We start from the raw sequence: 26,676 nt of genomic DNA, 5'->3' as shown, positions 1-26,676 counted from the left end.
CTATGGCCTCATCTGTGGCTCTGAAAATGAAGATTTGGAAGGAGATCATCACAGCTAATGTTTAACAAGCCCCTCCTGTGTGCCAAATCATTCACCCCTCACAACAACCGAATGAGCTAAGGATTCTCGTTATATATAGTTTATGGAGAAGGAAGTGCAGACATAAAGAGGTGAATTATCTTACCCAGATCACACAGCTGATAAGTGGTGGAGGCAGAATAGAATCTAAACAGTGTGGCTCCGGAGCCCACATGCATTGATTCGACAAGTGTTTATTGAGCACCTGCCACGGACAAGGCCTTGTGTGATTAAATAGGGTTATAATTAGTAATATAAAAATGAGAAATCACTAATGCTTTTTAGACTTAACATTTTCTTTTTTTGTAGGTTTCAGGCACAGAACTGTATATCCAATAATAGTGAAATGGATCCCACTAATTATGACCGAAATGATGATACATTTAAATGACTTGGATGTTTTATAGGTATGATCTCGTGAAACCTTGAGAGAAACTGAATGACGAATGAAACTGTTGTTCCTGTTTCACACAGAAGAAAACTGAGGTTAAAAGGGGTAAAGTAATTTTGCATGGCATGAAGTAGAAATTCAAAGTACAGGAATTTGAACTTGGTTCTGTCCTTTTCTGAAGCCCTTGACCGCTATAGACTCAAACATCGCCTTGTTTTTCCACTCATTCAACACTTTTTTTTTTTAATTGTCTAATAGGTTGGCACTCATGATGAGCCCCTGTTCTCATTCTGCAAATGGTGAAGCTCTCTATTGTCCTGACCCCACAGTTCCTGTCCCATGACCAGGGCCAGCTCACCAAGGAGCTGCAGCAGCACGTAAAGTCAGTGACATGCCCATGCGAGTACCTGAGGAAGGTGAGTGAGTGCAGACAGATGGGGCCTGGTGCCCTTGAGCAGTTCCCGGGTCTCAGCTGCCACACATCTCATAGCGGGTGATGCTGGGGGAAGCTTACGCAGTCGCAGTACTGGCTTCTTCCTCTTTTTCTTTCCATACAAGTGGCTTAGGGATGGGGTAGAGTAGTTGACTTATTTGGATGAAAACCACTATCTTCTGTCAGAAACTCAAAAGGAACCATTGCTGGCATGGTAACCTAAAGAAAAACAACCAGACAGGTGCCCAACGACACTTAAAAAGGTTATTTATTATCTTGCCAAGTTTAGGCTGGGCATGGTGACTCATGCCTGTAATCCCAGCATTTTAGGAGGCTGAGGCTGGTGGATCACCAGAGGCCAGGACTTCGAGACCAGCCTGACCAATATGGCAAAACCTCGTCCCTACTAAAAATACAAAAATTAGCCGGGCATGGTGGTGTGAGCCTGTAGTCCCAGCTACTCAGGAGGCTGAGACAGGAGAATTGCTGAGATTCAGGAGGTGGAAGTTTTAGTGGGCCGAGATCACGCCATTGCACTCCAGAGTGTGCGACAGAGCGAGACTCTGTCAAAAAAAAAAAAAAAAAATTATGCTGCAAAATTTGAAAAGGAAATTCAAATCAACAGCTTCTAAACTACTTTTTAACGTGACTCATAATAAGAAATACATTCTACAGTACATATATATGTTCTATAATTTTGAATAAAAGAATTAACCACATCATATTTATTTTACAACATGTAATACGTATTTTTTATTCTTCTTCATTTGTTTTGAATGCTCTGTGCAGTCTACAAAAAGTCCAATAGTAATAATTAAATTATTCATTAAGTTGAACATTATCTTGTCTTTTAAAATGATAATCTCAAAACTGATCTTTTATTTTTGAGATTTATATAGATACACACACACAGACACACACACACAGACATATATATATATATTTTTTTTTTTTTTTTTTTTTTTTGAGACAGAGTTTCACTCTGTCCCCCAGACTGGAGTGCAATGGCACAGTCTTGGCTCACTGCAACCTCCGTCTCCCGGGTTCAAGCAATTCCTCTGCCTCAACCTCTGAGTAGCTGGGACTACAGGTGTGCGCCACCATGCCCAGCTAATTTTGTACTCTTAGTAGAGATGGGGTTTCACCATATTGGCCAGGCTTGTGTCAACTCCTAACCTCGTGATCCGCCTGCCTCAGCCTCCCAAAGTGCTGGGATTACAGGCGTGAGCCACCATGCCCAGCCAAATCTAGGGCTGGAACATGGCTGCAGCATATAAAAAGAATTGAATTCCATACTTTTGTTAACCCTGTTTTTTGTTTGTTTGTAGTTGCTGTTTTTGAGACAGAGTCTCGCTCTGTCGCCTAGGCTGGAGTGCAGTGGTGCAATCTCGGCTCACTGCAAACTCTGCCTCCCGGGTTCAAACTATTTTCCTGCCTCAGCCTCCCAAGTAGGTGGGACTACAGGCGCCCACCACCACACCCGGCTAATTTTTGTATTTTATTAGAGACAGGGTTTCACCATATTGGCCAGGCTGGTCTGGAACTCCTGACCTGTGATCCGCCCACCTCGGCCTCCCAAAGTGGTGGGATTACAGGCGTGAGCCGCCACACCCAGCCCCTGTTTTGCTTTTGTTTTGCTTGCTTCTCAGGGTTGTTTTTCTATTTATGGTAAAGGCATTGGCTTTCCATTTGTAGCATCAATAGAATATTTCCTGTTTACAGTAACCTTATGTCATGGTAAATGGTAAAGGGATTTAAAGCAGTGGTTTTCAGCTGCCAGAGGCCTGAGTTTGGGCACACTGTGTGTGATCGGGCAGAAGGCCTGTGGGAAGTTTAGCCGAGGACAGGGCCAGGAAAGGTGATGGACAGTGGGGGTCCGTCCTGGTCACCAGGCCCCTGGGTCCTGCCCACCTGCTTGGAGCTCCCCACCCATCACACATGATGCTGCCAAGCCCTCTGGGTATTGTGAGCAAATACCTTAGGAGAGAAGCTGATGAACTTTGTTTCTTGAAATGCACAGATTCCTTGGATGTCCCTGAGAGGTCAATCATGAAAGTCAACTTGGTTTTCTCCCCCTCATTTGGGTTCAGAATTTAAAGTCCACACACACAGGCAGTAAGATGATATAGATGAGGACATCATCACTCGGTTTCGGATGTTAAAATGTCTAGGTGGGTTAGGGGTGATTTGAGATCACACAACCTTGTGCCACAAAGTGGAATTCCCAGGCCAGAGGGAGACATTTTATTGCCATGTTATGATCTTATCGTTGAGTTTAAAGGCAATCTTGTTTCATTTTGGATTCTTTCTTATGTTTATATCTTATAAGGGCACTTTGAATTTCCAAGCAAATAATAATTTTGAATTAGCTTTTAATCATTGACTCCTAGCACAGTTATATGATCAGAAACATGCTGTGTGATTTGATTGCTCTCAAATATATTGAGATTTGCTGGAACAAAATAAGTCAGGTTAATTTTTGTAAATGTACCATGCATGCTTAAAATGAATGTATCTACATTTGTTCCTGAGATACAGGTTGATGGACGGATGGCTACATGGATGTGATGGAGATGGTTTACTATCGGGACCTTCCACATCCTGCTGATGTTTTGTTGCTTAGGATATGAATGGCTGAGCGGAGGCTGTAAAACCTGGCACTCTACTTGGGTATGAGGTTCTTTCTGCCATCCTGCCATCATTTGTTTTTTATGTTTTGTCGCCAAAAGTGACCTTGAGGAACCCTGGGAGCTCAGGAAGGAAGGAGCGCCCAGAAGCAGGGACAGGGAGCTGGTTGGGGAGGACCAGAAATCAGGTTTGTGAAGGTTCCAGAGAGGACCTGTCCTTGGGAGGAGCGTGGGGGACTGAGATGGGGGAGGGGTCATTGGAATGATGCGGGCGTTACTTGGAGTGTCCATTGTGAGGCACCACCGGGGGGTCATCAGGGATTGGTGGAGAGGGAGTATAAAGCCCCAAGGTTGCTAAGGGAGGGCCCAGACCGAAGAAGGTTTGGTGGAAAGCAGAACCTTTGTCTCCCTCTAATTGCTCCTAAGCCTCACGCTCCCTTGCCCCGCGTGTCCTGTTGCTTCCCTGATCTTCTCCGTGACCTGTAGCTAAACCTTCCACCAGCGCTTGAGAACTTAATTTGAACCGGATCCTTTCCCAGACCCCTTTCTTCTCCTCCTCCTCCTCCTCCTCCACCTCCTCCAGGTGCCCAACAGCCCCCTTCTCCTCCTTTCCCTTCCCTTACTTCCCCCCTTCCCCTCCCCTTCCCCTTCCCCTCCCCTCCCCCTCCCCTCCCCCTCCCCAACTCAGATCCAGCCTGGTCTCCGTCCCCTTCCCTCACCCCTGCCCTAAGCCACCTCCACCTCTGTCCTGGCCGCCTCAGGGCGCCCTGAAAGGACCAGGACATGCGGGTGCGGTGGCGGTGCTTTTGGCTCCTCTTCTGGCTCCTGCTGGGATTTATCAGCCATCAGCCCACCCCTGTGAGTAGACGCTGGACCCGCGGGGTTTCTTCCTTTTTACTGGGCTGTGTCACGCGGCATGAAATTACACAGCTCAGGCCTGTAATCCCAGCACTTTAGGGGGCCGAGGTGGGCAGATCACTTGAGTCCAGGAGTTGAAGACTAGCCAGGGCATCATAGCAAAACCCCATCTCTACAAAAAATTCCAAAAAAGATTAGTCGGGCTTGGTGGTGCGTACCTGTTATCCCAGTTACTGGAGAGGCTGAGGTGGGAGGATCGCTTGGGCCCAGGAGCTGGACGTTGCAGTGAGCCGAGATGGCCCTGCTGCACTCTTGTCTCTAACAAACAAAATGGACCAAAACAAAGTGAAATGTCATTTGATTTGTGTCATCTGGTTTGATGACTTTTTTTTTTTTTTTTTTTTTCTTAGACAGAGTCTCACTCTATAGCCCAGGCTGGAGTGCAGTGGCAAGATCTCGGCTCACTGCAACCTCTGCTTCCGGGGTTCAAGCAATTGTCCTGCCTCAGCCTCCTGAGTAGCTCAGATTACAACGCCTGGCTAATTTTTGTATTTTTAGTAGAGACGGGGTTTCACCATGTTCGCCAGGATAGTCTCCATCTCTTGACCTCGTGATCCGCCTGCCTCAGCCTCCCAGTGCTGGGATTACAGGCTTGAGCCACCGCGCCTGGCCAAAATATATAACCTTAAGTGTAAGTTTACTAACTTTGGAAAGTTCATACACCAGCATAAACCAACCCCCTTTCAAGATCTACATTATTTTATTTATTTATTTTTTTTTTTGAGACAGTTTCTCCCTTGTTGCCCAGGCTGGAGTGCAATGGGGCAATATCAGCTCACCGCAACCTCTGCTTCCCAGGTTCGAGCGATTCTCCTGCCTCAGCCTCCCGAGTGGCTGGGATTACAGACATGTGCCACCACTCCCAGCTGATTTTGTATTTTTAGTAGAGATAGGGTTTCTCCATGTTGGTCAGGCTGGTTTTGAACTCCCTACCTCAGGTGATCCGCCCACCTCGGCCTCCCAAAGCGTTGGGATTACAGGCGTGAACCACCGTGCCCAGCCAAGATCTACACTATTATGTCACCCCAGAAAGTGAACTCTCACTCTTCCCAGCCAGTCTCTTTCTTATCATAGGTTAGCTTGCTTATTCTGGAATTTCGCATATACAGATGCATGCCATGCCATAGGTACTCTTTTGTGTCTGCTTTGTTCTGCTCAACACCATGTTACTGAAATCATTACCATTGTTGTATGGTTCTCTAACTCCATCATTTCCATTTCGGACTCAGCATATGCTGAGTTCAACCTGTTGAAGGGCTATCTCTGTTTAATTCACCATCTGAAAGAAACATTTAAAATTGAGATGTTTTCAAGAATATATAGTTAAATCCTGAGGAATCGATGTAGAAATGTTATCACAAGCTGTCTGAACTTACTCAGGGGAAGTCTTCGTCTTCACTCACAGAAGAGTCTAATGGAATTAATATCAACAATCTTAGAGAAATCCCACACTATTCATGCCATTTTCATGATCTCCACCTTGGTAATTTTTTTTTTTTTTTTGAGACAGAGTCTCGCTCTGTCACCCAGGCTGAAGTGCAGTGGTGCGATCTCAGCTCACTGCAACCTCTGCCTCCCGGGTTCAAGTGATTCTTCTGCCTCAGCCTCCCAAGTAGCTGGAACTATAGGCGCGTGCCACCATGCCCTGCTAATTTTTTGTATTTTTAGTAGAGATGGGTTTCAGCGTGTTAGCTAGGATGGTCTCAATCTCCTGATCTCGTGGTCCACCCACCTCGGCTTCCCAAAGTGCTGGGATTGCAGGCGTGAGCCACCACGCCCAGCCCACCTTGTTAATTTTTAAGCACTAAAATTTGATACTTATTTGTGAATGAAGTAATCTCTTCATTGTATTTTTTTTTACTTATGCTGAGCTTTAAATGACAAAGATTCATATAATCCAAGAGAGAAGTATTATTTAGAGGGATTCTTTTACCATGTGATATATAATAAATGCATCCAATGTTATACATCAATTTAAAAAACAAGTAAATAACTTTAAAGAAAAGATAACTACTGGCCAGGTGCAGTGGCTCACACTTGTATTCCCAGCACTTTGGGAGGCCGAGGCAGGTGGATCATGAGGTCAGGAGTTGGAGAGCAGCCTGGCCAAGATGGTGAAACCCTGTTTCTACTAAAAATACAAAAATTAGCCGAGCGTGGTGGCAGGCGCCTGTAATCCCAGTTACTCAGTAGCTGAGGCAGGAGAATCGCTTGAATCCGGGAGGCGGAGGTTGCAGTGAGCTGAGATCATGCCACTGCAATCTAGCCTGGGTGACAGAACAAGACTTTGTCTCAAAACAAAAAGAAAAGAAAAGATAATTACTTTATACTTAGCTTGTCTTACCCATGAGTGATGGGCTGCATGTGGCCCAGGACAGTTTTGAATGCAGTTCAACACAAATTTGTAAACTTTCTTAAAACATTAGGAGATTTTGGCCAGGTACAGTGGCTCATGCCTGTAATCCCAGCACTTTGGGAGGCTGAGGCGGGCAGATTACCTGAGGTCAGGAGTTCGAGACCACCCTGACCAACATGGCAAAACCCCATCTCCACAAAAAATACAAAAATTTGCTGAGTGCACTGTCAGGCACCTGTACTCCCAGCTACTCAGGAGGCTGAGGCAGGAGAATCACTTGAACCTGAGAGGCAGAGGTTGCAGTGAGCCGAGAGAGCACACCACTGCACTCCAGCCTGGGTGACAGAGTGAGACCCCATCTCAAAAACAACAAACAAAAACAAAAACAAAAAAATGGCCGGGCACGGTGGCTCACACCTGTAATCCCAGCACTTTGGGAGGCCGAGGCAGGCAGATCGCCTGTCAGGAGTTCAAGGCCAGACTGGCCAACATGGTGAAACCTCATCTCTACTAAAAATACAAAAATTAGTCGGGCATGGTGGCAGAGACCTGTAATCTCAGCTACTTGGGAGGCTGAGGCAGGAGAATGGCTTGAGCCCAGGAGCTGGAGGTTGCAGTGAGCCGAGATTGCACCACTGCACTCTAGCCTGGGTGACTGAGTGGAGCGGAACTCTGTCTCAAAAAAAAAAAAAAAAAAAGTTTTTTTTTTTAGATCATCAGCTATTGTTAGTGTATGTTATGTGTGGCTCAAGACAACTTTGCTTCTTTTAATATAGGCAGGGAAGTCAAAAGATTGGATATCCCTGCTTTATACCGAGAAAGACAACACCCCACATTTGCAATGCCTAAAAACACTACCAGCCATCTGAAAAACATGAGACTTCTAACTTCTGTTCTTTTTTGTAGCAGTGGAATCCCACGGTGATATCTGAGGGATGTGGTTACCTTTTGGAGGAGGTTGACGGTTTCTAAGGATGATTCTTTCTGAGTGAAATATTGTCGGTGTCATTGACCTTTTCATTATTTCAACTATTATTATTCCAGGTTATCAATACTCTGGCTGACCATCATCATCGTGGGACTGACTTTGATGAAAGTCCTTGGTTACATATCATTATTGAGTTTCCGAGAAGTTATGAAGTTATCATTACCCTCTGGACAGTGTACCTTTGGGTGAGTATACTAACTTTCTGTAGAGGTATACTTGTAATCACAAATAAGAATAAATTATGTAAAACAATTCACGTTTCTGGACTTCATTATGAATATGTGGTTTTATCCAAAAAATCAGGGAAATGACTTATTAGCACAAGAATTATGAAAATATCTGCCATTTACATTATGAAAATTAAATAGGTCAGTGTTTGTTTAATAGAATGTCAAGAGAGCTTTTGGTCAAAAATAAGTTTTTTTAATCTTTGTGCTATTTGTCACAAATGGAGTATGAGGTTTCGTCACTTAAATAGGAAATTCTTTCTAAACTCTTCTGCTTTATAGTTCTATCATATGGGTGGAAGGAAAGCTTCCAGTCTCCTCTGTGAAGATTCACTGCAGAAATGAGCTGACAACAGACAGCTTAACAGGAAAAGAAAAACATAGAACAGGCATAAACATGGGAACCAGCTGAAAAATGAGACTGCTAGAAGGGCTGGATGGTTGATGCTTAAAGAGCACCCTCTTCTGAGGGGAGAGGGAGATAGATGGAGATGTAGGCCATTTAGAGGGGCAGCAAATGATTTTTAGGGGAAATGAAAGAGCCCAAGGAACAAACAATTGGCCTGAGACAAAGTTCCTCTGAGGTCATAGGGACGAGGTGACAAACTGCCGGAAGGTGAAGGGCAGAACTGCACTGCGTCTCATGATGCAGAGAAAGCCCCAGAGAATCTCTTAGAACTGCCCTCCAAGAGAATCAATGAAAAGTGTGTCTGGGCAGGGTAATTTTCAATGACATCATTCAAAGTGCATGTTCCCACTTGCAACTGGAGAGAGATCAGTATGTCAAAAGTCTGTACTTGGTAAGAATTTGGCTGCTAAGTTGTGCCATAATTTGTCTTTTGAGCCTTTTTTCCTTTGGGTAAGTTGAGCTCTACATTTTGTCTTGCCATTCATGACAGTAAAAATGTGGTTGTCTGGGGGCTGAACCTCCTTCTGAACAATGATCCAAGATAAAAGTACTAATACCACAATGCTTTTTTATATTCAAGGGAAGAGGAAGTATGTTTCAGTTTTACCACCTAGATAATTACACGTCATTTGGCACTGCCTTTCAAGATATGTAGAAAACAGAAAATATGTGAGTTATGAAGATATCTAGGCACATTTAACATTCTCTATGCCACTTAGTCCTGAACAGAGAATTTTCGGTATAAATTGGAGGAAGCTTTTTTTTTTTTTTTTTCTTTTCTCACCCCGAAGACGAGTCTCCCTCTGTTGCCCAGGCTGGAGTATAATGGTGTGACCTCGGCTCACTGCAACCTCCACCTCCTGGCTTCAAGTGATTCCCCTGCCTCAGCCTCTCAAGTAGCTGGGATTACAGGTGCCCACCACCATGCCCAGCTAATTTTTTATTTTTAGTAGAGTCGGGGTTTTACCATGTTGGCCAGGCTAGTCTCAAAACCCGACCTCAAATGATCCACCCGCCTCAGCCTCCCAAAGTGCTGGGATTACAAGCGTGAGCCACCACTTGAGCCAGGGGAAGTTTTTAAATTTACCACTTTTTAACAGTTCCATTTAGGAAAGTTCAGTTGAGCTGTTGGACTTGGACAACTTCGCACCTCTCATCTTTGTCGTTGTCATCTAGTCATCTATACCATTACCTCCTAGGCAGGGACATCATGGGTGCCATGAAGCATTCATGCGTGATGGCATTTCTTTGCTTCTCATTTCTTCATGTGTTTGACATTTCTCCTAGCTCCAAACTGGGCCAGCTACCTTTCCTGTGAAATCTAGCAGTAGCTGTGGGATTGACGTGGTTGCTGTTTTCATCTTTTTAGATTACCCATTGCTTCTCTCGAAATCCTAGTACATGATTTTTTTTTTATCCTATGTGCAGAAATCAGGAAAAAACAAATTCTACAAAGAATTTGAAAGATATTATTTCAGGCCAGGTGTGGTGGCTCATGCCTGTAATCCCAGCACTTTGGGAGGCTGAGGCAGATGGATCACTTGAGGTCAGGAGTTCAAGACCAGATGGGCCAACATGGTGAAACCCCATCTCTACTAAAAAGACAAAAATTAGGCAGGCATGGTAGCAGGCACCTGTAATCCCAGCTACTTGGGAGGCCGAGGCACAAGAATCGCTTGAATCTGGGAGGTGGAGTGTGCCGTGAGCCAAGGTAGCACCACTGCACTTCAGCATGGTTGAGAGTGACACTCCGTCTCAAGAAAAAAGTCATTTCAATGACTACCTCAGGAGATTCATAGGTATCTGACCCACATCTGAGATGGGATTTGCATTGCATTTTAGCTATGATGAGAACAAATATTTAATATCTTCAAAGATTAAAAGCATACTGTGATAATATGGAAATCTTGGTGGGAATTCAGTCATTAGTGAGGATGTTTTGCGTTAAGTTCAAACCAGCCTCAATGAAGCTGATGTGAGGGAAGGGAAAGTGAACTCTGAGTAGAGCAGGGACAGAAGGAAGATGCTCCAGTGCAGATCAGGAAGGAGCAGGGGGTGAAATGTTACAAATTCTAGAACTCAGAGAGCTGAAGGTAATTACTTCCTTTTCAAGTTCTGAAACATGTTAACCTGTGGTAAAATACTTATGATAATTACCATCTAACCGTGTTGAAGTGTGCAGTTCCGTTGTGTGAAGTATATTCATGTCATTTTTTTTTTTTTTTTTTTTTTGAGACGGAGTCTCACTCTGTCACCAGGCTGGAGTGCAGTGGTGGGATCTTGGCTCACTGCAACCTCTGCCTCCTGAGTTCAAGCAGTTCTCCTGCCTCAGCCTCCCGAGTAGCTGGGACTACAGGCGTGCATCACCATGCTCAGCTAATTTTTGTATTTTTAGTAGAGACGGGGTTTCACCATGTTGCCCAGGATGGTCTCCATCTCTTGACCTTGTGATTCACCCACCTCAGCCTCCCAAAGTGCTGGGATTACAGGCGTGAGCTACCGCACCTGGCCTATTTTTTTTTTTTTTGAGACAGAGTTTCAATTTTGTTGCCCAGGTTGGAGTGCAATGGCACAATCTCAGCTCACCACAACCTTTTCCTGCTGGGTTCAAGTGATTCTCCTGCCTCAGCCTCCCGACTAGCTGGGATCACAGGCATGCACCACCATGCCTGGCTAATTTTGTATTTTTAGCAGAGACAGCGTTTCTCCATGTTGGTGAGGCTGGTCTCAAACTCCCGACCTCAGGTGATCCGCCTGCCTCGGCCTCCCAGAGTGCTGGGATTACAGGAGTGAGCCACCGTGCCAGCCTCATGTCATTCTTGTGTGTGTGTGTGTGTGTGTGTGTGTGTGTGTGTGTGTGTGTGTGTGACAGAGTCTCATTCTGTCGCTCAGGCTGGAGTGCAGTGGTGTGATCTTGGCTCACTGCAACCTCCGCCTCCCAGCTTCAAACGGTTCTCTGCCTCAGCCTCCCGAGTAGCTCGGATTACAGGCGCCCCTGCCATGCCCGGCTAATTTTTGTATTTTTAGTAGAGACGGGGTGTCACCATCTTGGCCAGGCTGGTCTTGAACTCCTGACCCCGTGATCCACCTGCCTCGGCCTCCCAAAGTACTGGGATTATACGCATGAGCCACCGTGCCCAGCCGTCATTCTTATATTATTATTTCCTAGTTGTCTTTCCTGAAGACTGTCTTCCAGTCTGAAAATGGACATGATGGATCCACGGATGTACAGCAGAGAGCCTGGAGGTCCAACCGCCGTAGACAGGAAGGTATGGCTCTGTTGGAGTCCCCATAGTGTGGAAATGAGTTTGCCCTGGAAAGGGAAAGAACAGCTTCTTGCCCTCAGGTTTCTCACCTTCTCCTCTCCTCACTCTCACCAAGGGCTGAGGTCCATTTGTATGCACACAAAGAAAAGAGTTTCTTCCTTTCCAGGAATTAAAATTGGCCTGGAAGACATCTGTCCTTTACGGAAACAGGTGGAAACAAAAGTTCAAGCTAAAATCCGTAAGACGAAGGTCATAAAGAAAGTCAACCATCATTACAAAATCAATGGAAAGAGGAAGACCGCCAAAAAACAGTAAGATGTGCCTTGACACAAATACTGTTGTATGAACCATGTGCCAATCAAAGTAGACAACTGTAAAGTCCTTGAGAATATTTTCTACAATATTTGTGGCAAATTCAGTGGGTTCAAAATTGAGTTTGTCCTTTCTGCTTCATTAGTTTAAGCTGTATAATTCCTTTCCCTTCCTACATTCTTGTTTGTCATTTTTTCGGGGGAAGAGGAGTTGCTAGTACTGGCATTGGTTTTCCTTTCTCTCTCTCTTTTTTTTTTTTTTTTTTTTTTTTCCTGAGATGGAGCTTTGCTGTTGTTGCCCAGGCTGTAGTGCAATGGCACAATCTCAGCTCACTGCCTTTTGGGTTCAAGCGATTCTCCTGCCTCAGCCTCCCGAGTAGCTGGGATTACAGGTGCCCACCACCACACCCAGCTTATTTTTGTATTTTTACTAGAGATGGGGTTTCACCATGTTGTCCAGGCTGGTCTCGAACTTCTGACCTCAGGTAATCCACCTGCCTCAGCCTCCCAAAGTGCTGGGATTAGAGGCGTGAGCCACCACAGCCAGCCTTTTTTTTTTTTTTTAATTTTGAGATAGAGTCTCGCTCTGTCGCCCAGGCTGGAGTGCTATGGTGCAATCTTGGCTCACTGCAACCTCTGCCTCCCAGTTTGAAGCAATTCTGCCTCAGCTTCCCGAGTAGCTTGGATTACAGGTGTGTGCCACCACATTTGGCCAATTTTTTTTTTTTGAGACAGAGTCTCACACTGTCACCCAGGCTAGAGTGCAGTGGCATGATCTTGGCTCGCTGCAACCTCCACCTCCCAGGTTCAAGCGATTCTTATCCCTCAGCCTCTTGAGCAGCTGGGACTACAGGCATATGCCACCATGCCCGGATAATTTTTGTATTTTTAGTAGAGGCGGGGTTTCACCATATTGGCCAAGCTGGTCTAGAACTCCTGACATCATGATCCGCACACCTCGGCCTCCCAATGTGCTGGGATTACAGGCATGAGCCACCGTGCCCAGCCCAATATTTGTAATTTTAGTAGAGATAGAGGTTCACCATGTTGGCCAGGCTAGTCTTGAACTCCTGACCTCAGGTGATCTGCCTACCTCAGCCTCCCAGTGTGAGCCACCACACCCAGCCTGGATTGTTGAATTCAATGCTTGGGTCACCTCCAGATTCATTTTCACAGTCTTTCATGTTTTGGTCATATTACATTGTATTTTGCTGCCATATGACTGATCTTTTTTTGTTAAATGTGAGATACTTGTTAAAAAATATTTAGCAATGAATTGAGGCCTAGTAGCATGTTATCTTGCTGCAGAAGAGATGGGAGTCTACTTCTGGGGGATGGTCAGGGGTCCTCCATACAGGCTGCAATTGAGGTCGTCGGTGCAGGCTCAGTCCCTACAAAGGCCAGGGTATTTCCTGTCCACCTCTATTCTGATGCATGACTCTTCTGGGTCTCAACCAGAGCCAGTGGACTTCAGTATGGGTCGCTTTCATTGGCAGACCCTCAATCCACTGGTTTTCCTTCTAATCCCACGCATGTGTGCAAAAGCTGCTGTGCTTCTTTGCATCTCAGTAGTTCCTTCTGGAATTCAGCAATGAAACTCAGGGAAATGGGTTCCAAATGCGAGGCTGACTTTCGTCCTGGGTTTCCTTCTTCTCCATCTTCACCTCATGTCTGTTTACTGCCATGTTAGCAATTTGATGTATTCAATCATGGGTTTTATATTCTGTTTGGTGTCCCCCATTGTTCTCATCGGAGATCAGAAGCTTCAGATGCACTTATGTCAACTCAAGAGTAGAATGCTTCCTTAGCTTCCCTCCAGAGTCAGGTTTTGTGTTTCTAGTTCCCAAGTGCACAGCAGGAGTAGTGATGTTCTCACTGGCTTCTCATTTGCATTAAACTGTGAGCTTCTTTAGCGTGGGGACAGGACCCTGCTCCCATTGCATTCTCAGCACCTCACCACACACTCCTTGTTGGAGGCCACTCCAGACAGCATGTGCTGAAGGATGCCCTGTGGTCAGAAACAAGTTCATTAACTTTCTCTTTGAAGTGTTTTCGTCCCTGTTTCCTAGCGTTCTGGGAATTTTACACATGCTTCCTATAAAACCAAGTATCAGGTGAGATCCTTAGGATCAGGACCATGAATCAAGTGGTGTGAGGGCAACACAGCAAACTTACCCTTTTTAGGCCGTTTCCTTTTTCTGCCCTCAATCTCTGTGAACTGAACCTTGTTAAAGTCAGTCAACACCAGGGTGGATGGTTTGCCGTTGTCACCTATTTTCAGGACATAACACCCTGACTTAGGAGCCATTCCAATCATTTGTAATTCAATAGATGCGCCCAGCATTCAGATTGCCTTTTCTCTCAACCAGGATCTTTAAAGTCGATGACAAGAGTTCCAGTCCTGAATCATGGCAGAGTGCAGTAGTGAACTGCGGGGTTAATGACACCATATTCTGGAAGGACCTCTCTATGGCTGATGGTCTCAGTTCCGGCATCAGCCTCTGACTGAGAATCAGGTCTCACACAGGAGGAGTCAGATGAGGAGCAATCCTCTGCTTCCGATGGAGTTAGTTGTGATGAATTGGTGAGGTCTGGTTTTTCACACTGAACTAAAATGAGCTTTCGCTGTGTCAAGCACAAGACTGACCCCAGAAACACACATAGTGCACCTCATAGAAGCTTTTAATAGTCTTTATATTTACTAAAGAATAGGACTAACCATGGAACTATGAAGATGAGCTGGAAATGACAGGTGACTTGCCAGCAGGCCAGAGTGTGACTTTTTTTTTGTCCCTCAGTGGGAGGTGTCCATTCTCCCTTCAGTTGTGAGAATCAGTTGGTTCATTTGTGGAAAGGTTGCAGGGGGGATCTTTGAATCACAGCCTTCAGATGCCAGAAGGGCAGAGGGAATCCCACACGGGCTGGTGGATCATGTGTGTGCATTTCTCTCCCTTCTAATCTGAGGAAACTAAGCATGAAGGAATGTGAGCATGCAGAAAAGGAGAGGTAGGTATCAGAGGCAGAGGAAAATGGGAAATTGGATATGAAAGAAATACACACCTACAAGTGAGTTCAGAAACTGAACCCCACCGTCTTGGGAAACGCCCATTGGAGTGTTGTTTTTAACCTCTGTACAATGTTTAGACCCGGTAAATGCAGAAATAGAAACAAATGGTCAGAAGACATATCGTGAGAGAGAGAGAGTTCACAAAACAGAAAACAAAGTACCTTAATATTTACCAGTGACCAAAAGATGTGAAGCAGCAAAAGGTCTCCTGACCCCATTGCCAGCTAGACTGTGTGGAAACTCGGTTCATACCAGCTATTCTAGGGGTGGGGTGAGTTGTTGTCATCCTTAGGAAAGTGTGTTGTTGTAGGATCAGCCACATCCTTCAAAAGGACTATGCCTGTTTATAAGCCCAGCTGTTTCTGCCCTGTGAAACACGGTAAGGATATTAATACAAAGAGAATACAGCTTTATGATAAAAGATGCTCAATGAAGGATGAATTAGGGATATACTGAGAATGGGGAAGGAAACTATCATCTCAGAAGTCAGCAGGCAGTAAGCAAGAGGAGGAATCAATATAGCAACAGTTTGGATCAGACTGTACAGTTTTTTTGTTTTTGTTTTTGTTTTTCTGAGATGGAATCTCGCTGTGTCACCCAGGCTGGAGTGCAATGACGTGATCTTGGCTCACTGCAACCTCCGCCTCCCAGGTTCAAGTGATTCCCCTGCCTCAGCCTCCCGAGTAGCTGGGATTACAGGTGCCTGCCACCACGCCTGGCTAATTTTTTGTATTTTTAGTAGAGAAGGGGTTTCACCATATTAGCCACAATGGTCTCAATCTCCTGACCTCATGATCCATCCGCCTCGCCCTCCCAGAGTGCTGGGATTACAGGCGTCAGCCACCGTGACCGGCTCAGACTGTACTCTTATAGCCATCTGAAATACGTTTTCTAGGTAGAGCTAGATTGTGTAAGGGTACAGTTGTGAGGATAACAGAAACATGGCAGATTATTTAAAATCATCCTGAAAGTGGTGCTTTATCTGATGAAAGTGATTGTAATCCATAGGAAAATGTTTCAACGTGCGCAAGAGTTGCGGCGGCGGGCAGAGGACTACCACAAATGCAAAGTAAGGAGCTTCCTCCCCGCAGTTGCAGGATAGTTCAGTGCTGATGCAGATGATGCCACAGCCCTTAGACTCTCTCAACATTCAATTTCTCATGTGTTGGCTTTTTCAGATCCCCCCTTCTGCAAGAAAGCCTCTTTGCAACTGGGTAAGTTTGCTTGTTTTCCTTGCTTTTGGACATAGTCTGCCAGGTCAGGACATGGATACATTTTTGTCCCTACAGCTCTGTGCTCAAGCCCTGCAGAGGGAGATGGCAGAGAGAAAGGCTGCCTACAAGCATCACAGTCCCATCCCTGTTGGTAACCATGTTGTGCAAAAACACTTTCATACCCACCCAGTGGGGCCCCTGATCTAATATTCTAAGTGTCAGAGGTCCCGTATTTGTAATAGCAAATGGGCCCTGACTGTAAATTAGTGAAGAGTGAATGTAACTTATTACCCACAGGGACAATTCCAAATGAAGGCCTTAAATGATGCTCAGCTAAGCTGGTTCTTGTGTGGCCTCTGTACCTTCAAAAGCTGCCGAGTCCTATGATTACACGTGATGGGACTTGTACACTTGAAGTGAAACACAGTTTTAAAACTTGCTTTGTTTAGAATTCCCACCTCATTTTTCCATGGACAAAAGTATTCTTCATGTCCTAGTGCACTTACAATTTGGTATTACCTGGGAGTGAAAAGAAATATTATAGCCATGCCTAACTGACTTCTTGAGAGAAGATTGTTCTGTCAGAAAACCCTCTCCCAGTTCCCCTGCAGCTCTTCAGGAATCCACATCTCTCCAGAGCTCTTTGTTCTCATGGGTGGCACCTCCAGAGTGAAGAAGATCCTTTGTCAAGAAGGGAAACAGAGGGGAAATGAGAGGGTCCTGCAGGCAGAGCTGGAATCAACTTCCACTCTGCCTCTTGCAAGCTGTGTGACCCTGGGCACAATTTCTCCTTCCTCTGGAAACCTCTGTTTTCTTAGATTTGGAGCAGGGTGGTCACACTGACCTTGCAGAGTTCTGAGAATCAGAGACAGAACATAAAAGGCCTGGGAAACATTCTCCAAAAAGAAGCTGCAACATGTGTGGACAATGGGCTTTTCATGCCTCTCTTACTCTTACTGTCTGTTGACCTGGTGCAAGAAACATGCTCTGGTGATGGCTGTGAGGGAGGAATGAGGATAGACATAGACACTCCTGTGTCTCAAACATGCTTCTTTATTACTCTGTTATGACTCTGTCTTCCCTGGGGCAGGACCCCAGCCTGCCTACATTTGCAGACAGACACAGTGGCATGTGGAGACAACAGTGTGTCCCAATGACTTTTCTTTACCCCCCAGCTGTTGGCAGTACTCAGTGGAAGGGTGATATTATGACGCTGATACTGCTATTTTGAAACCTGGAGGATGGAAAGGTGCAAAAATCTATCACCAGCAACAGAAGGTGCAGACTGTGTTGGTGGTGGTAATTTTGTCCATCAAATGGATATGTGTGAAAACATTCCCTCCTTTGTCCCTACAGGTCAGAATGGCGGCAGCGGAGCATCGTCATTCTTCAGGATTGCCCCACTGGCCCTACCTCACAGTTGAAACTTTAAAAAACAGGATGGGCCACCAGCCACCTCCTCCAACTCAACAACATTCTATAACTGATAACTCCCTGAGCCTCAAGACACCTTCCGAGTGTCCGCTCACTCCTCTTCCACCCTCACCTCCACCCTCAGCTCCACCCTCAGCGGATGATAATCTCAAGACACCTCCCTTAGCTACTCAGGAGGCTGAGGCAGAAAAAACACCCAAACCCGAGAGGCGGAGGGCCGCTGACGTGCAACCAACACCCGAGAGGCCTAGGGCCGCTGACGTGCAACCATCACCACCCGAACCCGACAGGCCGAGGGTCGCTGACGTGGAACCACCACCGAAACCCGAGAGGCAGAGGGCCGCTGACGTGCAACCATCACCGAAACCCGAGAGGCGGAGGGCCGCTGACGTGCAACCATCACCGAAACCCGAGAGGCCGAGGGCCGCTGACATGGAACCATCATCACCCGAACCCGAGAGGCCGAGGGTCGGTGACGTGGAACCACCACCGAAACCCGAGAGGCCAAGGGCCGCTGACGTGCAACCATCGCCGAAACCCGAGAGGCCGAGGGCCACTGACATGGAACCATCATCACCCGAACCCGAGAGGCCGAGGGTCGGTGACGTGGAACCACCACCGAAACCCGAGAGGCAGAGGGCCGCTGATGTGCAACCATCACCAAAACCCGAGAGGCCGAGGGCCGCTGACGTGCAACCAACACCGAAACCCGAGAGGCCGAGGGCCGCTGACGTGCAACCATCGCCGAAACCCGAGAGGCCAAGGGCCGCTGACGTGCAACCATCGCCGAAACCCGAGAGGCCGAGGGCCACTGACATGGAACCATCATCACCCGAACCCGAGAGGCCGAGGGTCGGTGACGTGGAACCACCACCGAAACCCGAGAGGCAGAGGGCCGCTGACGTGCAACCATCACCAAAACCCGAGAGGCCGAGGGCCGCTGACGTGCAACCAACACCGAAACCCGAGAGGCCGAGGGCCGCTGACGTGCAACCATCGCCGAAACCCGAGAGGCCAAGGGCCGCTGACGTGCAACCATCGCCGAAACCCGAGAGGCCGAGGGCCACTGACGTGGAACCATCATCACCCGAACCCGACAGGCCGAGGGTCACTGACGTGGAACCACCACCGAAACCCGAGAGGCAGAGGGCCGCTGACGTGCAACCATCACCGAAACCCGAGAGGCCGAGGGCCGCTGACATGGAACCATCATCACCCGAACCCGAGAGGCCGAGGGTCGGTGACGTGGAACCACCACCGAAACCCGAGAGGCGGAGGGCCGCTGACGTGCAACCATCACCAAAACCCGAGAGGCCGAGGGCCGCTGACGTGCAACCAACACCGAAACCCGAGAGGCCGAGGGCCGCTGACATGGAACCATCATCACCCGAACCCGAGAGGCCGAGGGCCGCTGACGTGCAACCATCGCCGAAACCCGAGAGGCCTAGGGCCGCTGACGTGCAACCATCACCGAAACCCGAGAGGCGGAGGGCCGCTGATGTGCAACCAACACCGAAACCCGAGAGGCCGAGGGCCGCTGACGTGGAACCACCACCGAAACCCGAGAGGCCGAGGGTCGCTGACGTGGAACCACCACCGAAACCCGAGAGGCCGAGGGCCGCTGACGTGCAACCAACACCGAAACCCGAGAGGCCGAGGGCCGCTGACGTGGAACCACCACCGAAACCCGAGAGGCCGAGGGCCGCTGACGTGCAACCATCACCGAAACCCGAGAGGCCGAGGGCCGCTGACGTGCAACCATCACCGAAACCCGAGAGGCCGAGGGCCGCTGACATGGAACCATCATCACCCGAACCCGAGAGGCCGAGGGTCGCTGACGTGGAACCACCACCAAAACCCGAGAGGCCGAGGGCCGCTGACATGCAACCACCACCGAAACCCGAGAGGCCGAGGGCCGCTGACGTGCAACCATCGCCGAAACCCGAGAGGCGGAGGGCCGCTGACGTGCAACCAACACCGAAACCCGAGAGGCCGAGGGCCGCTGACGTGCAACCATCACCGGAACCCGAGAGGCCGAGGGTCGCTGACGTGGAACCACCACCGAAACCCGAGAGGCCGAGGGCCGCTGACGTGCAACCATCGCCGAACCCCGAGAGGCGGAGGGCCGCTGACGTGCAACCAACACCCGAGAGGCCTAGGGCCGCTAACGTGCAACCATCGCCAAAACCCGAGAGGCTGAGGGCCACTGACGTGGAACCATCATCACCTGAACCCAAGAGGCGGAGGGTCACTGACGTGGAACCACCACCGAAACCCGAGAGGCCGAGGGCCGCTGACGTGCAACCATCGCCGAAACACGAGAGGCGGAGGGCCGCTGACATGCAACCAACACCCGAGAGGCCTAGGGCCGCTGACGTGCAACCATCACCGAAACCCGAGAGGCCGAGGGCCACTGACGTGCAACCATCACCGAAACCTGAGAGGCCGAGGGCCGCTGACATGGAACCATCCTCACCCGAACCCGAGAGGCCGAGGGCCGCTGACATGGAACCATCATCACCCGAACCCGAGAGGCCGAGGGCCGCTGACGTGCAACCATCACCGAAACCCGAGAGGCGGAGGGCCACTGACGTGCAACCATCACCGAAACCCGAGAGGCCGAGGGCCGCTGACATGGAACCATCCTCACCCGAACCCGAGAGGCCGAGGGCCGCTGACATGGAACCATCATCACCCGAACCCGAGAGGCCGAGGGCCGCTGACGTGGAACCACCACCGAAACCCGAGAGGCCGAGGGCCACTGACGTGCAACCATCACCAAACCCCGAGAGGCCGAGGACCGCTGACATGGAACCATCATCACCCGAACCCGAGAGGCCGAGGGCCGCTGACGTGCAACCATCACCGAAACCCGAGAGGCCGAGGGCCGCTGACGTGCAACCATCACCGAAACCCGAGAGGCCGAGGGCCGCTGACATGGAACCATCATCACCCGAACCCGAGAGGCCGAGGGCCGCTGACGTGCAACCAACACCGAAACCCGAGAGGCCGAGGGCCGCTGACGTGCAACCATCACCGAACCCCGAGAGGCCGAGGACCGCTGACATGGAACCATCATCACCCGAACCCGAGAGGCCGAGGGCCGCTGACGTGCAACCATCACCGAAACCCGAGAGGCCGAGGGCCGCTGACGTGCAACCATCACCGAAACCCGAGAGGCCGAGGGCCGCTGACATGGAACCATCATCACCCGAACCCGAGAGGCCGAGGGCCGCTGACGTGCAACCAACACCGAAACCCGAGAGGCCGAGGGCCGCTGACGTGCAACCATCGCCGAAACCCGAGAGGCCTAGGGCCGCTGACGTGCAACCATCACCGAACCCCGAGAGGCCGAGGGCCGCTGACATGGAACCATCATCACCCGAACCCGAGAGGCCGAGGGCCGCTGACGTGCAACCATCACCGAACCCCGAGAGGCCGAGGGCCGCTGACATGGAACCATCATCACCCGAACCCAAGAGGCCGAGGGCCGCTGACGTGGAACCACCACCGAAACCCGAGAGGTCGAGGGCCGCTGACGTGCAACCATCACTGAAACCCGAGAGGCGGAGGGCCACTGACGTGCAACCATCACTGAACCCCGAGAGGCCGAGGGCCGCTGACCTGGAACCATCATCACCCGAACCCGAGAGGCGGAGGGTCGCTGACGTGGAACCACCACCGAAACCCGAGAGGCGGAGGGCCGCTGACATGCAACCATCACCGAGAGGCGGAGGGCCGCTGACATGCAACCAACACCGAAACCCGAGAGGCGGAGGGCCGCTGACGTGCAACCAACACCGATACCCGAGAGGCGGAGGGCCGCTGACGTGCAACCACCGCCAAAACCCGAGAGGCGGAGGGCCGCTGACGTGGAACCATCATCACCCGAACCCAAGAGGCAGAGGGCCGCTGTCGTGGAACCACCACCGAAACCCGAGAGGCGGAGGGTCGCTGACATGCAACCACCGCCGAAACCCGAGAGGCCGAGGGCCGCTGACGTGCAACCAACACCCGAGAGGCCTACGGCCGCTGACGTGCAACCATCACCGAAACCCAAGAGGCGAAGGGCCGCTGACGTGCAACCATCGCCGAAACCCGAGAGGCCGAGGGCCGCTGACATGCAACCATCGCCGAAACCCGAGAGGCCGAGGGCCCCTGACGTGCAACCATCATCACCCGAACCCAAGAGGCAGAGGGCCGCTGACGTGGAACCACCACCGAAACCCGCGAGGGTCGCTGACGTGCAACCACCGCCGAAACCCGAGAGGCCGAGGGCCGCTGACGTGCAACCATCGCCGAAACCCGAGAGGCGGAGGGCCGCTGACGTGCAGCCAACACACGAGAGGCCTAGGGCCACTGACGTGCAACCATCACCGAAACCCAAGAGGCGGAGGGCCGCTGACGTGCAACCAACACCGAAACCCGAGAGGCCGAGGGCCGCTGACGTGCAACCATCACCGAAACCCGAGAGGCCGAGGGCCGCTGACATGGAACCATCATCACCCGAACCCAAGAGGCGGAGGGTCGCTGACGTGGAACCACCACCGAAACCCGAGAGTCAGAGGGCCGCTGACGTGCAACCATCACCGAAACCCGAGAGGCCGAGGGCCGCTGACCTGCAACCATTGCCGAAACCCGAGAGGCCGAGGGCCCCTGACGTGCAACCATCATCACCCGAACCCAAGAGGCGGAGTGTCGCTGACGTGGAACCACCACCGAAACCCGAGAGGCCGAGGGCCGCTGACGTGGAACCATCATCACCCGAACCCCGAGAGGCGGAGGGTCGCTGACGTGGAACCACCACCAAAACCCGAGAGGCCGAGGGCCGCTGACGTGCAACCATCGCCGAAACCCGAGAGGCCGAGGGCCGCTGACGTGCAACCATCGCCGAAACCCGAGGGGCGGAGGGCCGCTGACGTGCAACCATCGCCGAAACCCGAGAGGCCGAGGGCCGCTGACGTGCAACCACCACCGAAACCCGAGAGGCCGAGGGCCGCTGACGTGCAACCATCATCACCCGAACCCAAGAGGCGGAGGGTCGCTGACGTGCAACCATCACCGAAACCCGAGAGGTGGAGGGCCACTGACGTGCAACCATCACCGAAACCCGAGAGGCCGAGGGCCGCTGACATGGAACCATCCTCACCCGAACCCGAGAGGCCGAGGGCCGCTGACATGGAACCATCATCACCCGAACCCGAGAGGCCGAGGGTCGCTGACGTGGAACCACCACGGAAACCCGAGAGGCCGAGGGCCGCTGACGTGCAACCATCACCGAAACCCGAGAGGCGGAGGGCCACTGACGTGCAACCATCACCGAACCCCGAGAGGCCGAGGGCCGCTGACATGGAACCATCATCACCCGAACCCGAGAGGCCGAGGGCCGCTGACGTGCAACCATCACCGAAACCCGAGAGGCGGAGGGCCGCTGACGTTCAACCATCACCGAAACCCGAGAGGCCGAGGGCCGCTGACATGGAACCATCATCACCCGAACCCGAGAGGCCGAGGGCCGCTGATGTGCAACCAACACCGAAACCCGAGAGGCCGAGGGCCGCTGACGTGCAACCATCGACGAAACCCGAGAGGCCTAGGGCCGCTGACGTGCAACCATCACCGAAACCCGAGAGGCGGAGGGCCGCTGACGTGCAACCAACACCGAAACCCGAGAGGCGGAGGGCCACTGACGTGCAACCATCACCGAAACCCGAGAGGCCGAGGGCCGCTGACATGGAACCATCATCACCCGAACCCGAGAGGCCGAGGGCCGCTGACGTGCAACCATCACCGAAACCCGAGAGGCAGAGGGCCGCTGACGTGCAACCATCACCGAAACCCGAGAGGCCGAGGGCCGCTGACACGGAACCATCATCACCCGAACCCGAGAGGCCGAGGGTCGCTGACGTGGAACCACCACCGAAACCCGAGAGGCCAAGGGCCGCTGACATGCAACCAACACCGAAACCCGAGAGGCCTAGGGCCGCTGACGTGCAACCATCACCGAAACCCGAGAGGCGGAGGGCCGCTGACGTGGAACCATTATCACCCGAACCCAAGAGGCGGAGGGTCGCTGACGTGGAACCACCACCGAAACCCGAGAGGCGGAGGGCCGCTGACGTGCAACCATCACCGAGAGGCAGAGGGCCGCTGACGTGCAACCATCGCCGAAACCCAAGAGGCGGAGGGCCGCTGACGTGCAACCAACACCGAAACCCGAGAGGCCAAGGGCCGCTGACATGGAACCATCATCACCCGAACCCAAGAGGCAGAGGGTCGGTGACGTGGTACCACCACCGAAACCCGAGAGGCGGAGGGTCGCTGACATGCAACCACCGCCGAAACCCGAGAGGCGGAGGGCCGCTGACGTGCAACCATCGCCGAAACCCGAGAGGCCGAGGGCCCCTGACTTGCAACCATCATCACCCGAACCCAAGAGGCGGAGGGTCGCTGACGTGCAACCACCGTCGAAACCCGAGAGGCGGAGGGCCGCTGACGTGCAACGAACACACGAGAGGCCTAGGGCCACTGACGTGCAACCATCACCGAAACCCAAGAGGCGGAGGGCTGCTGACGTGCAACCAACACCGAAACCCGAGAGGCCGAGGGCCGCTGACGTGGAACCATCATCACCCGAACCCAAGAGGGGGAGGGTCGCTGACGTGGAACCACCACCGAAACCCGAGAAGCCGAGGGCCGCTGATGTGCAACCATCATCACCCGAACCCCGGAAGGCGGAGGGTCGCTGACGTGGAACCACCACCGAAACCCGAGAGGCCGAGGGCCGCTGACGTGCAACCATCACCGAAACCCGAGAGGTGGAGGGCCGCTGACGTGCAACCATCACCGAAACCCGAGGGGCCGAGGGCCGCTGACGTGGAACCATCATCACCCGAACCCAAGAGGCGGAGGGTCGCTGACGTGGAACCACCACCGAAACCCGAAGGGCCGAGGGCCGCTGACGTGCAACCACCGCCGAAACCCGAGAGGCCGAGGGCCGCTGACGTGCAACCAACACTGAAACCCGAGAGGCCGAGGGCCGCTGACGTGCACCCATCACCGAGAGGCCGAGGGCCGCTGACGTGCAACCAACACCGAAACCCGAGAGGCGGAGGGCCGCTGACGTGCAACCACCGCCAAAACCCGAGAGGCAGAGGGCCGCTGACGTGGAACCATCATCACCCGAACCCAAGAGGCAGAGGGCCGCTGACGTGGAACCACCACCGAAACCCGAGAGGCGGAGGGTCGCTGACATGCAACCACCGCCGAAACCCGAGAGGCCGAGGGCCGCTGACGTGCAACCACCGTCGAAACCGGAGAGGTGGAGGGCCGCTGACGTGCAACCATCGCCGAAACCCGAGAGGCGGAGGGCCGCTGACGTGCAACCATCGCCGAAACCCGAGAGGCGGAGGGCCGCTGACGTGCAGCCAACACACGAGAGGCCTAGGGCCACTGACGTGCAACCATCACCGAAACCCAAGAGGCGGAGGGCCGCTGACGTGCAACCAACACCGAAACCCGAGAGGCCGAGGGCCGCTGACGTGCAACCATCACCGAAACCCGAGAGGCCGAGGGCCGCTGACATGGAACCATCATCACCCGAACCCAAGAGGCGGAGGGTCGCTGACGTGGAACCACCACCGAAACCCGAGAGGCAGAGGGCCACTGACATGCAACCATCACCGAAACCCGAGAGGCCGAGGGCCGCTGACCTGCAACCATTGCCGAAACCCGAGAGGCCGAGGGCCCCTGACGTGCAACCATCATCACCCGAACCCAAGAGGCGGAGTGTCGCTGACGTGGAACCACCACCGAAACCCGAGAGGCCGAGGGCCGCTGACGTGGAACCATCATCACCCGAACCCCGAGAGGCGGAGGGTCGCTGACGTGGAACCACCACCAAAACCCGAGAGGCCGAGGGCCGCTGACGTGCAACCATCGCCGAAACCCGAGAGGCCGAGAGCCGCTGACGTGCAACCATCGCTGAAACCCGAGAGGCCGAGGGCCGCTGACGTGCAACCAACTCCGAAACCCGAGAGGCCGAGGGCCGCTGACGTGCAACCATCGCCGAAACCCGAGAGGCGGAGGGCCGCTGACGTGCAACCATCACCGAAACCCAAGAGGCCGAGGGCCGCTGACGTGCAACCACCACCGAAACCCGAGAGGCCGAGGGCCGCTGACGTGGAACCATCATCACCCGAACCCAAGAGGCGGAGGGTCACTGACGTGGAACCACCACCGAAACCCGAGAGGCCGAGGGCCGCTGACGTGCAACCACCACCGAAACCCGAGAGGCAGAGGGCCACTGACGTGCAACCACCGCCAAAACCCGAGAGGCCGAGGGCCGCTGACGTGCAACCAACACCGAAACCCGAGAGGCCAAGGGCCCCTGACATGGAACCACCATGCAAACTCAGGAGGCCGAGGGTCGCTGACGTGGAACCATCATCACCCGAACCCAAGAGGCGGAGGGTCGCTGACGTGCAACCACCGCCGAAACCCGAGAGGCCGAGGGCCGCTGACGTGCAACCAACACCGAAACCCGAGAGGCCGAGGGCTGCTGACGTGCAACCATCACCGAGAGGCGGAGGGCCGCTGACGTGCAACCACCGCCGAAACCCGAGAGGCGGAGGGCCGCTGACGTGCAACCACCGCCGAAACCCGAGGCGCGGAGGGCCGCTGACGTGCAACCACCGCCGAAACCCGAGAGGCGGAGGGCCGCTGATGTGCAACCACCGCCGAAACCCGAGAGGCCAAGGGCCGCTGACATGCAACCATCATCACCCGAACCCAAGAGGCGGAGTTTGAGTTAGCTTGGAACAGGCTATTGCACTCAAGCCTGAGCAATAAGAATAAAACTGAGTAGAACAAAATAAAAAAATCAAAAAACAAAACAAAACCCACACTCCAAAAACAAACTAACAAAGAATAAATAAATAATATAAAAATGAAATAAA

At 51.9% G+C, this 26,676-nt stretch overlaps 1 protein-coding gene and 2 long non-coding RNA genes across 13 annotated transcripts in view; 1 reads left to right on the top strand and 2 right to left on the bottom strand.

Moving 5' to 3' along the window:
• The first annotated feature begins 738 nt into the window (after positions 1–738).
• LOC129527693 (serine/arginine repetitive matrix protein 2-like) lies at positions 739–26,676 on the top strand. Of its 10 annotated transcripts, none has more exons than XM_055366327.2 (8): positions 739–885; positions 3,441–3,572; positions 7,848–7,976; positions 11,597–11,696; positions 11,860–12,004; positions 16,080–16,140; positions 16,250–16,285; positions 17,642–26,676. In XM_055366327.2, the coding sequence occupies exons 2-8, from the start codon at positions 3,510–3,512 to the stop codon at positions 26,525–26,527; spliced, it is 9,420 nt and encodes a 3,139-aa protein (XP_055222302.2). In that variant the 5' UTR covers positions 739–885; positions 3,441–3,509; the 3' UTR covers positions 26,528–26,676. The 10 variants fall into 10 exon arrangements, with proteins under 10 accessions (XP_055222302.2, XP_055222299.2, XP_063555777.1 ...); XM_055366324.2 differs by having other exon boundaries at positions 11,809–12,004; XM_063699707.1 differs by lacking the exon at positions 3,441–3,572 and having other exon boundaries at positions 748–885; positions 11,809–12,004; positions 17,642–26,226; positions 26,472–26,532.
• The window catches only part of LOC134757441 (uncharacterized), a 28,778-nt gene continuing 2,898 nt past the window's right edge, over positions 797–26,676 (bottom strand). The window contains exon 3 of one of the 2 annotated variants that reach the window (XR_010131365.1): positions 797–1,121. This is a non-coding gene — a long non-coding RNA (uncharacterized lncRNA). Of the gene's footprint in view, positions 1,122–4,382; positions 4,560–26,676 lie in introns of those variants that run through there. The other variant, XR_010131366.1, reaches the window with a different exon arrangement.
• On the bottom strand, positions 12,235–15,964 carry LOC129527699 (uncharacterized). Its single transcript, XR_008672737.2, has 2 exons — positions 15,233–15,964; positions 12,235–14,012 (listed from the first exon to the last, which is right to left on the bottom strand). It is a non-coding gene; the product is annotated as an uncharacterized lncRNA (long non-coding RNA).

Source organism: Gorilla gorilla, chromosome 18, assembly GCF_029281585.2.
Source record: "Gorilla gorilla gorilla isolate KB3781 chromosome 18, NHGRI_mGorGor1-v2.1_pri, whole genome shotgun sequence".
Classification (NCBI taxonomy): Eukaryota; Metazoa; Chordata; class Mammalia; order Primates; family Hominidae; genus Gorilla; species Gorilla gorilla.
The sequence above is the reverse complement of the archived record's forward strand: the minus strand, read 5'-3'. Positions and strand labels throughout refer to the sequence as shown.

Coding starts and splice junctions, on each gene's coding strand:
- LOC129527693 (XM_063699704.1), top strand. CDS start 766: ATGGTGAAGCTCTCTATTGTCCTGACCCCACAGTTCCTGTCCCATGAC. Junction 886..7,847: donor CATGCGAGTACCTGAGGAAG/GTGAGTGAGTGC, acceptor TTATTATTCCAG/GTTATCAATACTCTGGCTGA. Junction 16,141..16,249: donor AGGACTACCACAAATGCAAA/GTAAGGAGCTTC, acceptor TGGCTTTTTCAG/ATCCCCCCTTCTGCAAGAAA.